The 21022-nt window shown below is 37.8% G+C and overlaps 1 protein-coding gene and 1 long non-coding RNA gene across 2 annotated transcripts in view; one reads left to right on the forward strand and one right to left on the reverse strand.

The window, feature by feature from the left end:
* ADGB (androglobin) overlaps window positions 1–6801 on the reverse strand; it is a 134219-nt gene extending 127418 nt beyond the window's left edge. Inside the window, exon 1 of the mRNA XM_081045108.1 lies at window positions 6654–6801. Coding sequence (XP_080901234.1) covers window positions 6654–6727 — 74 coding nt within the window. The 5' untranslated portion in view covers window positions 6728–6801. The remainder of the gene's footprint in view (window positions 1–6653) is intronic.
* A 3295-nt stretch (window positions 6802–10096) lies between these two features.
* Window positions 10097–20217, forward strand: LOC308496224. The gene is made up of 3 exons (XR_013993144.1): window positions 10097–10694; window positions 15052–15141; window positions 17660–20217. It is a non-coding gene; the product is annotated as an uncharacterized lncRNA (long non-coding RNA).
* Window positions 20218–21022: the final 805 nt, after the last annotated feature.

The raw sequence follows: 21022 nt of genomic DNA on the forward strand, positions 1-21022 counted from the left end.
AATTTCAAAGCATTGGGTGGATCCTTCTTACAACAACAAAAGCATATCCTATTTGTCAAGGGTGAAAGGGAGAATGATTAGTAATATTTCTATCCAATCTTTCACATTATACAAATCATATCAAAGGTATATTTTTAATCTGCCTTGGATACAATGTTTAGTTATTTTTTTCTCACATTAAGTGACATAATCAGTTTATAGATTATTTAATCCCTTGACTTAAATAGTGTGATCTGAAAATGTCAAAGAAATATTAAAGTCAATTAAAATATTTATAAATTGTCACTTTTGATTGGGGCAATATTCATTTGCTCATCTATAAGCATTAGGAACAATGCTACTAGTTTCAAAGTACAAATTTGTTTATGTTTTTAAGTAGCAACAAAGTAGAAATTCCATGAGTTTATAAATTTAAACATTTTCAGTCTACTTCTTCTACTCCTCTACTAATGCTACAGAGTAAACTTGGGGAACCATTTTACCTCCAAAACTAAACAAACTAAAAATTAGGTGATTTAAAAAAAAATGATTTTACTACCAGAGATGATTCTTAAACCATGTCAAATTTTAATGACTATTAAACAAATGCTCAGATTAAGATTATTTCAAAGGGAGAACTGATGACAGATCCCGCAAACACTAATAGGATACTTCTATCCCCACTAAACAGAGATTTTGGCTAGATTTTTATATTTAAAAATATCAACATTTATAGAATGCCAAGTGTTGCACTACGTTCAGAGGCTCTCAATCTCTATCTACGTCTGAGTCAGAGGATTTTATGGCCACGCTGCCACATCAGGTTTCCAGTTCAACTCAATTAAATTACACACACACTATTAAACAACATTGTGCCAGGCCCTGAAGAGAATGCAAAAATGAACAAGGCAAGGAAGGTATTTAGAAAATCATCATTGAATTTTATTTACACATTGTTTTGGCTTTCCAGACATGGTGACATCATTACCTGGACATCATAGCACATACTACCACTTCAGCTGAAGATCAGAAATTTGGCTTTTGTAATCTTTGACCTCTGTCACCTTAATGATCCTCTTTGTACCCACCCACTTCCCACTCTAAAAATGGTCCTCACTATCTTCCAGAGTTCCCAGAATCAGGCATTCCCCCATTACCTCAGACAGCCACGTATTTCTTGCTACTCTGATTCTTAATTCCACATGAATTCCATGCCAGCAATTGTCAAATTATACCTCACAAATCATCATTCTGATAATTAAAACCATCTGTGTTACCCCATGACATATAGTTTCATTTCCTTAGTCTGTCCCTCATTCTGCTGCATACTCATCTGAGATCACTTACATGCCAGCACATTCATACACAACGGGGTGACAGCCTGTGCCCCAAACATTCCCATTGCCCACAATGACCATCTCGCTAACCTGTACATTTTGAAATTGGGGAATTGGTTGTTAGGGGGGAGGTTAGAAAGACCAGCTCAAGTTCGAAGTCATCTTCCTTTCCTCTAACTCATACAGCCCTCATTTTAGGAATCTGATGATTTCTCTAATCAATCTAACCTCATGCCAACACATGGTTCCTTCTATTATTTCCAACAGGCTCCCCCTAACAAATGTAGAATTACCATATATTTCCTAGTTACTTTTGTATGAGTGTTAGGTACACCCCACATCCAGATTACATATCGTTGAAGAAAAGGTAGCATGTTTCACAATTAATTATCCTCTAGAGTCTAGACCTTGAACATGAGAAGTGCTCATTAAACAGTTAAGAATTGGACATAAAAAATAAGCTTTCCTCTAGGAAGTTTCTTCACTGAAGCTCACCTTTTAAATCTGTTAATTGACCTGAGTTGTTGAGTTCCACAGAGATCACCTGGGAAAATCATAGAACTCAGTGTGGACCCTGGGTTAGGTTCTCCTCTGCTCGTCCTCTTACCTCTGCCTTTGTCTGTGGAGCTGTGAGGACTGGACCCACAGCTATGAAAATAACCTTCCTACGGTGTTGTTCTCTTTGGAGGGGACTTCTGTTCTGATTTCTAAAGGTAGAGGGACATATTATCTACCAACCACAGTTGCATGGTTTCATTTAACCAGCTCTCTTGGATTTCAGATAACCAAGAACCCATTTAATTCAATCCTCAGTAAGTTATTTATCCTTCTATATTATTGATCATAATTCATTCATCATAAGTTTTCGTAATACTCATGTTTTCAAATTTTTGTATAGACAAATATGTTGATCTTTTTTGAGACTTCTATAAACTTTAGATATTTAAATTAATTAATCAGTAAAGGTAAACTTCAGCATTATGAAATACATTTAATTCTGTATTGCAAAGAAGTCTAATGATATTTCATCATCATTAAGAATTTAGAAGGTTGCATGCTTCTAGTTAGTTTAACAAAGTATCTGTTTGTTTCATCTTCATTTGAATGTGCTATTGGAAGTGAAACAAACTTTTGTGACTATAAACCCCAAATCTTGTTCCTATTTCAAACTGCCTATCAAAGTTGCAAATATTTTAGCATTTAAAGTGCAAGCATTAAAATTTCTAACAACTATTAACCTTTAAATTGCATGTTTTCTTTCCTCTCTTTTGAATTATCCATGATCTACATAATGCTTACATTTAATACTTCCAAGAAGTTCAAATTTTTGTCTTGGTATTGCTATAAATCTTTCTAGTGGCATCTAACAAGTGAAAGTATCTTGGCATGCCTATTAATTTACAAATTGATTAATTTAGATTGGTTTATAATTTCTAATTGTCATTAGATACTTATGAGAGTTATAATTTGTGACAGTAGTTCTGACAACAAACATATTGTTCCCAAAGATGAAAATTTTTAAAAATGATAACCTCAATTAGGAAAATAAATAAAATCAAAGTTTTAAACATTTAACTATAACAAAATTCCCTCACTTATTATGGACTCACTGGAATTTAAAAAAATCTGATAAAGTCATGGAAGTTTGGAGCTGGAGGAAAAATAAAGCAGAGAAGAGAAGGCAGAGCATGTTTGATTGGGAGCAATTTAATTAGATGGACTTTCAGTTAAAGAAGAGAAAATTGAATGTCAGAAGAGAAAAATGACATGTTCACTGTCAGAAAAAAAAAATGCTGCCAGAGCAAACCCTATAATAGAGATTTCATTCTTCCTGATAAAGAGAAATAGAGAATACATATAATAGAAAGTATGATAATCTAATGTGAAAACTGACAGCTCAGTTAGCTGACTTAATTGGGGGGGATTCAGTCATATTTACTTATGAATTTGGTCACAACTGGACATAGATTATTCCACTTTCTCAGTTGTAACATCGCAGTTTTTGAACTTTGCCAACAGTGATCAGATCAGAAAGGGAGGGAGAACTGGGCCTCACTCAAATTCAGAAGGAATGAAAACCAAGCCAGGTAACGAAACCATGAACTACTTTAATAAGCAAATGGTGAATTCTTATTATGTGCTAGCCATCATGCTAGGCAAAGGCCAGACATGGACATTATCTCCAATGTGACACATAATTTTAGGGAATAAAAGAGATATTCTATAGGTAGCAGCTCTAGGAGAATAAGATTCTATGAGATGGCCATTTTCAAAGGCTCTGAAGACTTTGTCCTTCATTTCCGTATCCAAGACCATGTTAGAGTTGGTTGTATTTATTGGATGTTTAACCATAAGGTGTGGTAAAATGGCATATAAAAACTTACTCTAAATGTCCTCAGTGTATGTCAATTGGCAATTACACTGGAGCCTTGCTAGACTTTGATCCCTAGGTCCCAAGCTAGGTGACACATTGTTTTTATCTATGACTTTGCCTGGCGTCTATGACTAGTCCTTCGGAAAAACTTAGAGGATAGATGTGATTGACAATGAACGTCATATCCTATCATACAATGCTGCAGCAAAATCTAGTGATTTGATATTTAATGTTCTGTAGATCGTATCTAGCAAAGACTAGATTTTTGTATGACTATTTACCTTTACTCTTCTATTTTCATAAATATACATATACACTTTTATTGATATAATTCAACTTAGATGTTTTTTGGAAAAAAACAAACATGTTAGAAATAACGCTATCATCTCAAAAAGAAATAGGAAGTGCAAGCAAGGAAAGAGTTAGCATCTTACCAGCAGGGACCTTTATCTCTATCACATGTTTTATGGTATCTGGTTTGATCAGTTTCTGTATGGGAGTTAACAATTTCATCTCTTTCAGGATATAAACTTTTTGAAGTCAAAGATTTTCCCCAAGCTCCTTCAGAGTTGTGAATCTTCAATGTGCATTAATTACAACCACTATCATGCAGGGTCTCAGCTCCCACTCCACTCACAAGAACGCAGGATATGCTGAGGCCAAAGAGGAACAACAACGGAGCCAAAGATAGGGGAGTCATACCACTATATTCTCGCTGGGCTGGTGGCTGGTTTTGACACAAAAGCAAACATCCATCAGTACCCCAACGGGGGTATTCCAGCAGCCCAGTCTCCCTGGCAGCCAGGGGAGACACAGGAAGTAGGATCCTTGTGATCCGCAATCTACCATCCATGCTTGCTAACCCCACTTGCTAGCCTCAATCCGTTGTTTGCTTCTCTGCCAACCAACTAACTTGCTAGCCACAATCCGCCCTTGCTAGCAGAACCATGGCAGTTATATTAGTGGCTAATGGCTAACCGGTTACAGCTGATGATCACCCAGCCACAGCAGACGGCCATCTAATAACCAAGCCAGCACCTTTCCACGTGAGGCTGAGAGCCTGGAAACTGCTCTCTGGGACTCTGTCCCCACAACAACCATTGTCTAATTTTTTTTTTTTGTATGTGTATTAAAAATGCTTTTGCAACCCTGTTATAATCTCTTATTTAATCACTCTCATTCATTCATTAAACAAACATTTTTGAGTGTCTACTACATATTACCAAGGAGTCAATCATGGTACTAAGGATTCAATAGTGTATAAAATAGAAAAATCGCTGCCTTTGTTGAACTTACATTCTATTAGGGAGACATATAAATACACATAATTTTTAAGTGAAATATATAGTATTTTATATTAGAAAAAAAATTAATGAGTAAAAATAAAGGAGCAAAGTAAAACAGAGTTTTATTTTGGTTTGGGCAGGAAAGTGGCGGCTGAGATTTTAAACCAGTTGGCCAAAGAAGTTGACATGAGAAAATGGCATTCAGGTAACTACCTAAAAGAAGTGCAGGAGAAAAACCACATGAGAATCTGGGGGGAAGAGCTTTCCAGCAGAGGAAACAGCAAGTGCAAAGGACCTGAGGTAGGAACAAGCCTGGGGTATGCCAGGGAGTAAAAAGGAAGCTAGTATGTGAACAAGGGGTGGTAGAATCAGAAAAGTAAAAGAGGCCTGATACTGCAGGGCCTTGTAAGACTTGGATCTATAAGAATGGAAGTCATTAAAAAATGTCGAAATCACCTGACTTATCCTGATATGCAGCAGGAGTGCAATGCTGTTCAAATCATTTATGTATATAGCATAGTATCTGAAATTTAAGTTAATAAAATGAATGCATTATCTGCCAGGTAGCTGGAAGCCTACTTAGGAGAGAGGACAGAAAACTAGGAACCAGAGAAATCACAGACATGGAAATAAGCGTGGGAGTGGAGTTCATGGAGGGAAAGAGTTTAAATACTGGGAATCAGTGAACAGAAGTCCAGTGTGGGATTTTTCAGGCAAGGAAGGAGGTGGAATAGGCATCCAAAATGTAAAAATCCAGTTAAAAAGAATTTACTACCCACTGCTCACAGGCCTAGCTGGAAGAACTTAAATGATCACTGTGAGGTGGTTTTGACAACTGACATACTCTCATAGCTGGAATAAATTTTATAAATTGTTTAAGTTCAAATAATATCCCCTAGTCTGTGCTATTAATAAGGGGGTATTTCTAGAGAAATAAAAATAGACCAATGGAAAAAAAAATAATAACGAGGTACATAAACAGACACAATAAACACCATCCCAGGACAATATTGATTCCATGAAGCTAGGCTCTGTATGATTCCTTGGAGTAAACATTAATAACATGAACTACATATTTATATAGATTTAACTTTTTAAAGTCATTTCATGTCTGATATCATCTGATCAAAGGACTTCAGTTGTTGGAATCGGGCAGATACAAATTAGGGAAATACCATTAAACTCTCTCCCTTCCTCCCTCCCTAAGTCAGTCTCTCTCTCCCTCTCGCTCTCTCCCTCCCTCCTTCTCTCTTCTTGTCTCCTTCTTCCTCCACCCCACCCCAGTCATTATTGGGGCCAGCCAGATGTAGCCCTGATTGGAAAGCATTTGAGCTATGACTCTTTTCTAAGGAAGCTGCAATCTTTCCGAGGGCGCCTGGAAAGGGGACGCTTGAAGGAGAGGAGGGGCGGGAAGGGGTGAAAGATTCACTGATGGAAGCCAGGAGAAGTGCAGCCCGGCAGCTGAAGCTGGAGCTCTGGGAAGGAGATGGGTCGGGCCTGGGGGAGGAATAGGAGCAAGAATCTCCCGGGTCGACCAGAAGATAGCGACTTTTCGAGGCGGCCAGCCAGCTAAACTCCTGCCCTGGCAGACTTTGCTCCAGGAAAGCAGCCTGGGACTCGTGGAAAGGCCAAGGAGTAAGGTCAGGGGTGGAATGGGGAGGCAGAGAGGTCCCTTACTCTTTAGATTTTTCCCAGCCTTGCGCAGAGTAGATACGATTCACCTCTCTCTTTTTGGCTTGTTTGGAGGTCATAGCAAAGGCAGGCGGAGCTCAGCTGGGACTTGCGCTCGGTCTCCGCGACCCCGGCTCCGCGTCCACCGTTGCCTGGAGACGGCGTGCGCGCGTCCTGCCGACGCCGTGCGGGGTCCGCGGGCTCCCGCCGGCGGCTCTGAGGCCGCGAGTGGGGGCGAGAACGCCGGGCTCAAGTCTCCACATCCAGGTGGAACCCTAGGGGTTAGGCGTTTGCGGAGGAAACCCGGCGCCCTAGTCACGGGCTTGACAGGAGGATTGATGGGCAGCTCTGATTAAATTGCAGTTCTTCTATCAGACCAACTCTGCCTGGCTTTGCCCTTAGGAACCATAGACGTATGTTGATTCTTCTAGATTTTTAGCTATTTGGAGACGTAGTTTATGCGAGGTTCCCTTTCCCCAGGTCTTCTCTCTGTTGTCCTCCAATAATGACTAAAGAGACATTACGCCCACACAAAATTTGCCAATGGCTTGAATGCAGTGGGTGCAAGGATTGTTTAAGGATTGATAATGATGATGTCTGTGATTAAACAAGTCCGGTGTGTTGATTGTTTATATGAAAGAATAAATCAAAGTCATGGAATCAAATGGCCCTTGATACTCTAACTTGAAAAGGCGCTGGAGCCAGACAACACTATGCATGCAAACCAAGACCTATTAGATTCCAGCTGAATGCTTGGCCAACCCGTAGTGTATTAGTCATTGTGGGGACAGAGTCTGGGAGCAGTTTCCAGGCTCTCCTCCTTTTGTGGAAAGGTGCTGGCTTAGTTATTAGATGGCCATCAGCTGTAATCAGATGGCCATCCGCTGTGGTTGGGTGGCCATCAGCTATTACGGGTTAGTCATTAGCCACTAATATAACTGCTGTGGCTATGCTAGCAAGGGCAGACTGCAGCTAGCAAGGTTGGTTGCTTGGCAGAGAAGCAGATGGCTGATTGCGACTCCTGCTTCCTGTGTATCCAACCCAGCCGCCAGTGAGACCATAGTGGTATGACACCCCTATCTATGGCTCGGTGGGTGTTCCTTTTTGGCCTCACCATATCCTGTGTTCTTGTGTGGAGAGCGGGAGCTGACACTCTGCATGACAGTCATGTTTCCTTGAACAACTTCTTTTTTGAGCCTCAGTTTACTTGTAAACAGGAGATGGCGATACCTAACTCATCATTCTGTTTTGCAGATAAATAAGATGTATGTAAAATGTTTAGCACACAATGAAAGCCCAGCAAATGTGGGCCCCTGTTTCAGAAAAGTCAGCTCCAATGCCTTCATGAGCAGGCAGATAACATGAATGAATGAAGCTAAGAAATACTTAGACTAGAAAACCTTTAAAATTCATTAAAACAAAACAAAATGTTGTGCTAGTCCAATATAATCTCACTTCAGAAAGATTTGACCATACGTAGGCCTGAGGTTTAGAACCCTTCTCACTAGTTGGCCTTTTTCATGAACCTAGACAAAATTAGCCGTCTTTAAATAAAGAAATCCCTTGGTCTCGGGACTGGGCATTGCTCAGAGACCCCACTCTACAGGGAAGAAGCAGCTTCCTACAAAGCAAACTTTTCAGCCACTGTAACAAACAAATGCCCAGCCCTCTCCACTCAACATAGCCTTTGCTTGATCAGACTATCCCAATCTCATTGTTATTGGGGGTTTTACAGAGGACAATTAGACAGCAACTTCATTGCATTTCGATGTGGAAGATAAATAACTTCAAAGTCAGTAATGTTAATGTTACTGTTTCCCCAAAAATAAGACCTAGCTGGACAATCAGCTCTAATGCATCTTTTGGAGCAAAAATTAATATAAGATCCAGTCTTATTTTAGTATAAGACTGGGAATATAATATAATGTAATGTAATGTAATATAATAATTCCAGGTCTTATATTAATTTTTTGCTCCAAAAGACGCATTAGAGCTGATTGTCCGGCTAGGTCTTATTTTCGGGGAAACATGGTATGATGGAAGAAGTGCCCTACAAACATCCCCTATACATGTGAAGACAATGAAGATATCTAGAGGGTTCTGCCTCGTCTAGCCTATGATTGGAATTTCCTGAGAACTCTCCTGAATGAAAGTAGAGGACCAAATCTTGAGAAAATACTATTTAACACAAAATCTTATTGCAGTAATCAAATGTATAGCCATAAGCATATATAAAGACTACTGGGTAAAAATAGCACAATTTTAAGTAACCAACCCATGGACAGGTGAGTTTCATCTTGAGCCAGGCCATCCCTGAAGCCATGGTAATAGTTACAAGATGCCAAGAACATTAGAGGAGAAAAGTCTTAGAAGCCAAATGACCTATAGCCCACCCATATTTTATAGGTAGGGAACCCCAGACCAAGAGAAGTGTCTGGCCAAAGTTGCATAGCCACTTAGTGGTGGAGTTTGGACTACAGGCATTATAGGGAGGAATACCAGTTTAAGCCAAACATAGCAGTATTACACTCCAAGACTGCTTTCTCATCTATTAAATTAGGATACAAATAAGGGAGTTGACATAAGGATGGATGATAAAAAAATTTTTATAAAGTATAAAGTGCCTATTAATTTTTTCTAGTCTTCTTGTTTGTTTATTTTGTTTGTTTTGTTTTGTGCTTGGAACTTCATCAGCACTCAAATAATGATAGCTAATATTATCATTATTTCACAGGAAAAGAAAAAAACAAACTGAAGTGCAGACAGCTATAGGGGCTTGCCTGACATGGGGCAGGTGGCAGAGCAAAAGTAGCCTGACCCTGCAGCCTTTGCCTTCTGCAGTTCTCCAGGGTAACCCTCTTGTTGTAAGTGTCCCAGTCGTTCCTGAACAGAGCAAGTCCAAACGATTCCCCTGCAACTCAGCTGAGGGCTTTCCAAGTTCTCTGGCTGTTATAAAACTTCCAAAGTCTGAGAAACAGGGCGTATGCTTTAGCATGGAGACTCTGAAATCTGTACTTTATTTTGGGGGGAAGAATTCTTTGCTTTCAGGAAGCAGTAACCCCCTTTCCATAGGGAAGTGGTTAGAAATGCTCACTTCCCCATGCTAGCAGAAATAATACCCAGGGCGCTCTCTTTGGACTACTTAGGAATCTGCTGAAATGGGGAAGTGAGCTCTGGTAACCACTTCTCCACCCACTGTTGGGAGTTCCAGACAACAAACTAGGCAGGGGAAAGGTGGATAGGGCAGGGAGAGGGCCAGCATTTCTGTTTTTTAAACCCATAGCTCTGGGGAACTTTAGACACTCAGACCCACAGCCACAGGAAATTATATAGATGGTGTTGTTCAGCCACTTCTGTATAATTAGGTCAGTTACAAAATTCCGTAGAATTTCACCAACCAAATGAGAAAGCATAAATTCTATATGTTCTGCTTCCAGTTCAAGTTAACTGTCCTTTCAATTTCTGTCCTTTACTTGTCACTTTTCCTTAGACATTAATCTCCTTGACTTTCCACAGAGCTTTGTCTTTTAAAATTCATATTATATTTTGCCTTATGTTTTACCATTACTTTTCCCCTGGCCCTTCTCATTTCCTGGACTGTAAGGGCCCTTAGAGCAGGACATGGTTATATTCTCCACCAAATTCAGTTCAAACTTAGCTAGCCCCTTCAACGTCTAATAATCAGAGCTCCCATTTATGGAGCACTTGCTATGTGCTTGGCTCTCTACTAAGCTCTTTTTCTGTGTTGACTCAATCCTTTTAAATACCATAGGAATTTGTTATGATTACAACCTCTCTTTTGTGAATAAGGACACAGGCAGAGAGGTTAAATTAGTGAGTGGTCAGGCGGGATTCAAGACCATGAAATCGGGTACCAGATCCATCCCCTTTATAACCATAGTTTTCTGCCTCGGACTCCATCAGTAATCACAACCCTATCAGCTGTTACCATCAGTCCATTTTATAGAGGAGGAAAGTGAGCTTTAGAAAGGTACAGCAACTTGTCCAGAGCCCAAAGCATAAAGCGGATGGAGCCAGGATGTAAAGGTGAGCAATCTGGCTTCAGAGTGCACACTATTGTATTGTATAGCATTGTACTGTATTGTGTTTTTTTTATGATGGTAAGAACATACAACACAAGATCTAGCCTCCTCACTAATTTTTGAGTGCACACTATTGTTAATTATAGGCACAGTATTGTACAATCTCTAGACTATATTCATCAGGTAAAATGTCATACCTGTGAGCACTCTCAAGCTCTGTGCTACACTGCCTTCTTCAAACCGTGCGAATACAGAAAAATGTTCACTACGTGTCATTGAAAATATTATTATCATTTGCCACTTACTTTCAGTTTTGTCCCCTAATGTTCAGTCTCTTCAGAGACCACTAGTTATGGAAGATTTGGATCCTGCAGATCTGAAATCAATTGTTCTGCCAGAAAAAAGCCTCACTTACTTTGACTGTTCTGGGCAAACTTTAACTTTTTGTTTACTTATCTTTGAAAGGAAATTTTAAGTAGAGAGTCTTTAAAAATGGGATCATAAGGAAATAAGATATTTTCAAGTTGCAGGCTGAAAAATAATTTCCATTTTGATTAGCTGTTTAAAAAAGAATCAATCATTTTCCTGACTGTACTAAAACACTTCACCAGGATGCAAACTAACCTGCAAAAGTGATGATATCCAAGGGGAGGTCCTCAGCATGCTTGACTGAAATAAGTATCTAGCTGAGGTCAAGGACATATGGGCATGGGACAGATACAGGGTGAATGGGTGGGAGTAATGATTCAGATCTGGATAATAAAGCAGCCCTGGGTGACTTCACGTAGCAAGAAATTCTGGATAGCGAAAGGTGGTGCTTTGAGAGACCTAGGAAAGAGTGAAAGTGGAGAAGAAAGAACATTAGGGTAAACATCCTTATTGTGTTACATGTACCCAGAAATGCCACCAAATTAAAGGATTCTATGGAGCCAAATAGCATGAGCTTACTGGCATGAAGGCTTGGCCTGCAACCAGCTCCATCACATACTGGAAGTATGATGTCAGGCAAGCTATTTAGACTCTCTGAACCTCATTGTACTCATTAAAAAAAACAAAGGTTGTAAGTGACTATTGTGATGATTGATTGAGATGCATGTGTCAAAAACAAGGAAAACAAAACTTAGCACAGTCATTCTTCTATGAAGCACCATCGTTTATTTATAAGAAAATTCTAAAATAACTTGGAAAAAATTGCCATTGCAGGACTAACCGAATTGTGTGTTATGATAATCTAGGAGGGCTTCAAAAAATTGAACGCCCTTGTTTTTTTCCTTGTTATTTAAAGAATTCATAAGTGAATTCATAAGTGAATTCTTTAAATAACAAGGAAGAAAACAAGTCTTCATGTTTATAATAAGGTTTATATTTCCCCCCCAAAAAACCTTCACCTTACATACCTAGTTAAGATAGTTAAAAGTTATTCTCTCCCTCAACTTAATTTCTAGTAATTCTTTTTTTAAAATAAAGTTTATTGGGATGACAATAGTTAGTAAAGTTACATAGGTTTCAAGTGTACAATTCTGTAATACACCATCTATATATCACATTGTGTGTTCACTACCCAGAGTCAGTTCTTATCTGTGAAACTTGTTCAATTTTCCACACATTTGTCTCATGTATATCTTATGCATGTTATTTATACAAGAAAAGTTAGCACTTATAAATATATACCAGTGTTTAAAAATGCAGACCTTAACATTAATCAGCAGTATGGTACAGGGGAAAAGTTTAATATAGTCTTTTATTACAAAGTATTAATCTTAGAATTATAAACGTAAAAAGACAAGTAAAACATTTCTACTTTCATCTTCCAGAAATAACCTCCAACAACATTTTGATGTATAGAGCCTTCCCATTATATGTACAACTATTTTATAAAATTGAAATTATATTATTTGACTTTTTTCAGTTAACTAGGTTGCTAATATTTACTTATGTCATTCAATGATTTTCTATGTCATGACTTTTAATAGTAGGCCATCATTTGAACATACTTAACCATTGTCCTTTTGTTGGACTTTTAGGTTATTTCTTATAGTTAATGAATGTGAATAACAGGCTGACAAAATTCAGTGCAGTAGAGATTCACAGGAACAGGGAACTGGAGGCCTGGACGTCAGTGCCAGCTGAGTGGTTTTAGATAAGTCATCTCGCCTCTCTGAGTTCCAGCTTCCTCACCTAGAAAATTGTCAGGCTGAGTTAGATGAAGTTGCAGATCCTCTTTAATGCTAACACAGACAGGGAGGGCAAAAGCTAGGGAAAACAAGTTAAAATGCGACTGTGGTAATTCAGAAAAGAGTGATATTGTCAACATTGGGTTAGAAGTGTAGGAGGGTGAGAATGGTCTGATTCTTGGTGAATTTGAAAGCATAGATAAAAAGATATGCTGATAGACTGGCTATGGGGTATGACATAAAAGGGGACTCAAGGACAACAGTAAGGATTTTGGCCTGAGCAACTAAAAGAATGGAACTGCCATGCACTGAAATGAAAAAGACTTTGGAGCAGGAGGTTTGGGGAGAAAAATGAGTTCAGGTTTGAACATGTTCAATTTGAGATGCCTGCTAGAAACACAAACAGAGGGTTAACAGAGGAAGTTGGGTATAGAAATCTGGACTTCAGGGGACTGGTCTGAGCTAGAGGTAGAAATTTGGGGGTAATCATCATAAAATGAATTTGTTAAATAACTTTATTCATCCCCTAAAAATATTTTTTAATATTATAAGAATGTATGGAAAAAAACTCCATTCGGTCAGAAGACAATAAGGATTTTTGTTTGGGTTTTCCTGCAAGTAAAGTCACAGTATTTATGTTTAAGTCAATTCATACTGCTCAGATGAAATTCCACTTAGAACAATGTCTTTTATTGCTTTAGATGATTACTCTAGCTTATGAAAAACATTGCTTTACTATTCTCCCTCTACACAGAGCAACAACTGTTGATGTAAATGAAATTTGTATCAGAGAGGAGTGAGGTTTCACATGCAATCATTGTGTTTTAGAGCTGGAATGGTCTTAATGACCTTATTTAATCTAGGAGTTCATTTTACAGAGAGTGGAAAAAAACAGAAGTTCAAAAGGGGAAATGATCCCAAAGTCATTCAGTTAGGATACTTACTATTTACTTACCATAACAAATATTTTCTGAGTACTAACGACTGGATGATGTCCTAAAGGTTGGAGATAAAACAGTTAACAATAAAGACTCTGTCACATGGAATTTACAGCCTTTTTGGGGAAGCTAGAAAACAAACAAGCATGTAAATGTACAATATGACACATAACTGATAAGTGCCATGATAAACATGAATCAGGATAAAGGTTGGGTGATAAGTAATTTATTGTCCAATTTGGGACATTTTTTAGAATAAAAGGAGTTGAAAACTGAATGGAACACCTACCTATCCAGGTTAGCAGACATAAGGTGGCGTGTCCAGCTCAGACAAATGAAATCATAAAGTCACCCAGATTAATTGGAACAGGAGTGCTGAGGTAATGAGTCAGTTTAATTTCATATAAAGTGGTCCAGAGTAAGGTGATATGGCGACAACTGAGGAAAGACCTGAAGATGGTGAAAGAAGGAGACACGCATAAATTTGGGGTAGACTGTTGCAGGCAAAGGGAACAACAATGAAAATTCTCTGAGGGGGGAGGCAGTTAGAGAAACAGCAACGTCAGTGTGGTTGCTGGAAAGGAAACAAAGGAAGAACACATTGTAGGCCACGAGGCAGGATGATGTAGGAATTTTTAGGCTATTAAAGCTATTTTGATTTATTATGCTTGATAGAAGAACCGATTTGTTGGCTATAAAATGAGGAATGACATTATCTAATTTTCATTTTAATAATAATCTGGCCGCCCTATTGATAATAGATTGAGGTGGGAATGGAAAGGTTAAAAACAACACCATATACAATGCCAGCAAGAAAAAATACTTAGTAATAAATGTAACAAAAGCTGTGCACACTTCTATCTGAAAATTTTATTGTTAAAATTAAAAAAGACCTACATAAATGGAGAAATACATCACATTTATAGGTTAGAAGACTCGATATTATAAAAATGTCATTTTCTCCAAAATTCTATAAATTTGAATCACTTCCAATCAAAACTCAAGCAGGTTATTTTTCAGTATAAACCGAAAATTTGGTATTGATATTTTCATAGAAATGCCATTGACCTATACTATTTTTTAAAAAAATTTAAATAGAACAAATTTGAAAGATTTGTATTACTTAAGAATTACTATAAAACTATAATAATTATTGATTATGAATAGATAAATAGATTAATTAATCAAAATATGAAGTCCAGAAATACATACTTATCCAATGATATGTGGTAAATTTATTATTTTAAAGGCACCAATGAAATTTAATGTGGACTGAGAAGATTATATGTGTTTTCAACATATAGTACCAGAAGAATTGGATGTCTACATGGAAAAAAAGGTAATTTGACCAATATCTCAATCCAAATACAAAAACTTCTTTAAGATGGAATGCAGATATAAACAAAAAATTCATCCAAACGTCTCCTTAAAGAAAATATTGGAGAATATCCAATACAGCCTTTAGGATATTCAAAGACTTCTTAGAACACAGAAATCATTAACCATGATAAAAAGTAATAAATAAATAAATAAACTGAATTTCATTGAAGTTAAAAATATCTGTTCAAAAATAGTCATTATTAAGAGAATTAAAAGGCAAGCCTCAAAGGGATAAATGCATTGCAATATATACAACAAAGGATTTGTATTTAGAATATATAAAGAATTTCTAAAATTTAGTAATGAAAAGACAACAAACAATAAAAATTGGCACAAAATTTCCACATTTACAAAATGAGGTACATGAATGGCCAATAAGCAAAGTCATTAGGGTACTATAAATTACAACCCAAAGAGATATAATGAGTAGACACAGAACTACTACAATGATGAAATTAAAATAATAACACTACTAATAATATATTGGATGCTTTTATGTCAACCTTGTTAAACTGAGGACTACATTTCCCCAAATTTCCTTTTCTGTTTTATATTTGGCCAAAAGAGGTACATGTGTACAATTTAAAGCATATAAATGAAACAGTGGCCATTACTCACCAATGTTTATCAGTGTCAGATTTAGTGTCAGGCAGATACAGCTGTGTCCTCTGGTCATGCTATGATCTCACTTTCCCAAGCTGTCCAGCTCAACTTCCAGGCTGATCAACAGTAACCCATTTCTATTATCAGAACACTGAATGGAATACCTACCATTCCACAATTCCTACCATTCCAATACCACAGCTCAGCTACACTGAGGCAACAACTTTCCATAGAGCTCACCATGAACTTCCTCTTCTTGGTTGTACTACAGTAGCCGGGTGTGCTTGGTTTCTCAGATTTCCCTGCAAGCTCTAACTTGTCTACCTGCACCAGTATTTAAGGTAAACTCATTAGTGACTCTTTTTCTGATTTTCCAACAACCTTTCCCTTTACTCCATCTACTCTCACTTTTGCGTAGGGTCTCACTTCTATAAGAATACTCATGTTAGCTCTGCTTCCCTGACTAACCCTGATTACTATGGTTCTTGGCACCACATCTGCATTTGGATCTGATTTGGATAACTAAATCCTCAATTCTGAGTTTAATGCCATCGTTGCAATGAAACTTGTGGGAGTTCTCGTAAGAGAATGATTATATTTTTCATGTGAAGAGACTATAAAAATGATTTGTGGCCAAAGGGAAGATCGGGGCTAAAAGGTCTCAAATATTTTTTATCCCTGTAGCAATACTTCTTCCCAGTCTGACCTTTCAGTTCTTCCCATTAAAGGTGGAGTCTATTTCTTCACTCATTAAATATGTTCTTGGCCTTGAGTAAACATGAACCAAAGCAGAGAATTGGAAAGTGAAAGTGTTTTAAAGCTTGCCTTCTCTTGCTGATTATGTAACCCAGCCACCATGAGGTTGACCCTCGTTGGCCTCTGCAACACACAAGGGCCAAGTTATGTCTGTCACCCCAGTTGACAATGAAGTAACCACCAAATATACAAGTGAGGCTATTCTAGGCCATCCAGCTCCAGTGAGCTGGCTCAGATCAGTGTTATTTTATGGCTCTCTGTTATGTCGACGTTTATCATGAAGCAAAAATGAACCAATGCAAATACCAAATGTTGAGAGGATGCCAAGCAACTGCAATTCTAAGTCATCGATGATGAGAAATTACTCTGGTAAACTATTTGGCAGTTTCTTATAAAGTTAAACACATATCTATGTTAATGTCCAGTAATTCCAGTCTTAGGTGTTTACCTAAGAGACATGAAGGCATGTGTTCCCACAAAGATTTGTATATGGCAGCTTTATTCATGATAGCAAAAATTAGAAATAACCTAAATCTGCATCAACAGGAGAATAAACAAAATGCAATATATTCAGTAATTCCATTCAGAAATAAAAAGGAATGAACTACAGATGCCCACATGGATAAATCATAAAAGTATTAGGTTTAGTGAATGAAGCAAAATATGAGTATTTACTGTGTAATTCCATGTGGACGAAGTTCCAGGAGAAATATAAGGAAAGAGAAGCAAGGGAGTAATGGGACAGTTAGTCCCACTTTATCCACAAGGGATCCTTTGCAAGACCTCCAGTGGATGTCTGAAACCACTGATAGCACTGAACCCTACACATACTACATTTTTTTCTTCATATACTACATTTTTTTCTTTATATACATACCTATGATAAAGTTTATAAATTAGGTTACATTAAGAGATAAGCAATAACTAATAAAAAATAGAACAATTATAACAATATATTATAATAACAGTTATGTGAATGTAGTCTCTCTTAAAATATCTTATTGTACTACTCAGTGATGATGTGAGATGCTAAAATGCCTACTTGATGAGATAAAGCGAGGTGAATGACAGAGGCATTGTGACATAGTGTTAAGTTACTATCGACCTTCTGACCACAGGTCCGAAGAAGAATCATCTGCGTTGGGTGATCTTGGATCCTCAAGCCATGACGATGTCAATGATCAACAGTAACCCAATGGATGTGAGCAGCAGATGAAGTTGATGACTGAGGAAATTTAATATTTTTGGACTGCAATTGACGGCAGGGATTGAAACCAAGAAAAGTGAAACCACAGAAAAGGGGGACTGCTGTATATGCAAAGATGTGATTATAATGACAAATTTAGGAATACAAGCTGGGTGTGGAAAGAAACTGAAGACCTACAGGCTGGTAAACAGTAAATCAGAGGTAGGATATACAAGGTATAGGTCCTGGATGGGTTGAAACGGGATAGAAGAAAAGGAAGTTTCGTTAGAGGTGTTAAGTGTTTGAAATTATCACCTACTTTTTATTTTCTGCCTCTACGATTAATTTTTTTTTCTCTCCCCAATAGTTCTGCCATGGTTTACATTCCAACTAAAAATCAGTTAACTTCAAAGGCCTTTATGAACAAAGCAGGCAAAGAATGCACAATCTGAAAAAAAAAACAACAGATCAGCTTTGGACCTCAGAAAAGGAATAATAAAATAGTTTCCAGAATTGACAGAAAAAAGTATACAGTGACTAGAAGGAGAATGATCAAGCATAGCCAGAAAACAATTTTAGTTTTAAACAGTGCTTTTCTGTGCTTTAATATGCTCACACATATATGGTCACTTGATTTTGAAAAGCAGTTTTTCCAGGGAAAAGGGCAAAGAGGGTTATCACCCTTCTTTCACTGATTTGGATATTGAGAGGAGAATGAGATAGTGACTTGCTCAAAGCTGCATAGCTATTTTAGTCCTCAATGGACTGTATTGGAAAGTGTGTTTTGTGAATCCACAGAAGCATGTGTTGGCATTTAATTCAACTCTGGTATCTGAGGTAAAAATCCAACAACCTATAGAGGGAAAAACAACTCAATTTCATACCATTAATTCATTCTGACCAAATATTGACCAAAGTCTCCACAACTGTGAAGGACAGATTGATCCAAGAGGTGACTGCTGTCTGATCTGCGAACCGGACCTGAGCCAAAAAGGGGAAATAGCTTCCTGTAACCTGTCTGATGTAATAATGTTCAATCTGACATAAGCCAGTTCCTCCCCCACCTCCTGCTATGTGCTGATTGCTGGAACAGACCATTGTCCTAATCTTGTCAAACATGTAAAGTAATTTCTGTTCCTGGTAATATTTAGGTACTAGTACCCATGACTATTTCCCCCGTTACATAATTTTTTGGTGCCTGTATGGTGACACAGGCATTCATTTTGTCTTGCAACTGCCCAAGACATGGGTCATGCATATGTTTCCCTTAATAAACTCTATTAATTACCAGACTGGAGTGGCCAGCTTCTTTCCCTGCCCTCTGCTTATGGAGGGAAATTTTGAGTCTCAGTATCTTTCCCTGGTTCTGCCCATACTAACAGAAACCAAATTCACATATTACTGCAACATATAGTGATTTCTATTCATAGTTTACAGAATCTAAAGGGTTTTTTTTTCATTTGTTTGTTTGTGTTAGGGTAACTAGGTTTATTTTTGTTTTATTTTAAAAACATATCAATGACAACATAAAAGTTCAATAAAAAACTATTTACCTGCTTAACATTATCATTCTCATATTATTCAAAACAAATGAACAATCTGTACTGAGGTAATGTTCTAAGTAAAAGCCTTGTCTCCATGCTTAAAGTTTAGAAAAGAAATAGCACTTTTGATTTATTAAATTGGGATACTGATATATCTTTCACATACTTTTTGTCTAGGATCCAGTGGAAAATATATTAGAAAACAGATCAGGTCTTTAGGCAGTCTTTTGAATTGCTGAAACTCCCAGGAGGAAGTTCTGAGGAGACCATTAGATTGCAGGCACAATGGTTGTTAGTATAACGTAGGTCAAATTTACTAATTTTCTATTCAGTCTGCCATCTGTAACACCTAACTTTTAACACAACTTAACCTACATCTTTATGCAAGATGATTGTTTTGATTATCTATTGCTGTATAACAAACCGGCCAAAATTCAATAGCTTAAGACAGCCATTTTATTCCTCTTCACAGCTCTGGGTGTTGGTTGGGATTACCTGGGTAGTTCTAGTCTGGAGATGTCACCTGGAGGCCACAGTTATTGGGTGACTCTGTTGGGCTGACACCACCAAGATGGTTCAGTCACATGGCTGTCAGTTGATGCTGGATGAAGATTGGGAGCTCAGATGGGCGTATTGGCCATGGAACCCCATGTAGCCCCTCATGTGGACTTTTCACAGGACAGCAGCTAGGTTCTGAGAAGCAGGGTTTTGGGAGTGTTCCCAGACGGCAGAAGAAAGGCTGTCTGTCAATCCTCTAAAGGGCTAAGCCTAAGACTGGCATGGTGTCACTTCTGCCATAATCTATTACTTACTCAGTCACAGGGTAAGGCTAGATTCAGGCTGAGGGAAAATAAACTCCACTTTTCCAAGGAGAGAGTTACAAAGAAATTGTGGCCATCTTTAATCCACCAAGTGTCTTGTCAATAAATAAAACTATGTATTACATAAAAGGTTTTGTGGTTTTTTTTCAAATTGTATGTCTATCATTTCTTCGATGTTTATCTCGATGGTATGCTAGTTCTATGGTAAATCATAATCAGACTTTAGTCCTCATTCTATGTTCTTCTTTACTGGGGAGTGCTTCCTTCTTTCTGTAGGGTACAATTTTGAAGGCACAACTTTAGCGACCATACTTGTTCCCTCACTATAGGCTTTTTTCCCCCATTTATTTATGTGAAATTAAGGTCAGAGCTGCCGGAATGCCTTTCAGATCATCAAGCAAGATCTCTCTACCAAGAGCTCACATTTCCCCTCTCCAATCGTCAACTACATCCCACACAGCATTAAATGGGAACCTGGACAACCTCTTTCATTATTTATTCTGAATTTCTAGCTTCTGCATGATAAAATTATAACTCTGTGGGAAGCAATTTCTGTTCAGTTCAAGAATTTGTGTAAGTTATTCAAGTAGCTTGCCCCTAGCAACAGGACAAAGCCACAATGTAATACTTGCATTTTAACACTGAGCTCTGCAAATTGCACAGATGTGACTTCTTTTTCATAAAGATGAGCCATTCATTTGTCAGAGCAGCTGTGATCCTATATGAGCAAACTCAATATGCAAAGTTATCAATCTAAATTGGGGATTTAGTGTTTTCCCTTTTAATAGCATTTACTTCTTACTGGAAAATTCATTTTCTAGATGGTCCATCAGACATGTTATTGTGTGTAGCATAGAGGAATCTACTTGTTATATTACGTAAGACCTACTCTATGACTCCTTGCTAAAATTCTAGGACTGTCTTAATTAC

Source organism: Rhinolophus hipposideros (assembly GCF_964194185.1).
Source record: "Rhinolophus hipposideros genome assembly, chromosome: 3".
Classification (NCBI taxonomy): Eukaryota; Metazoa; Chordata; class Mammalia; order Chiroptera; family Rhinolophidae; genus Rhinolophus; species Rhinolophus hipposideros.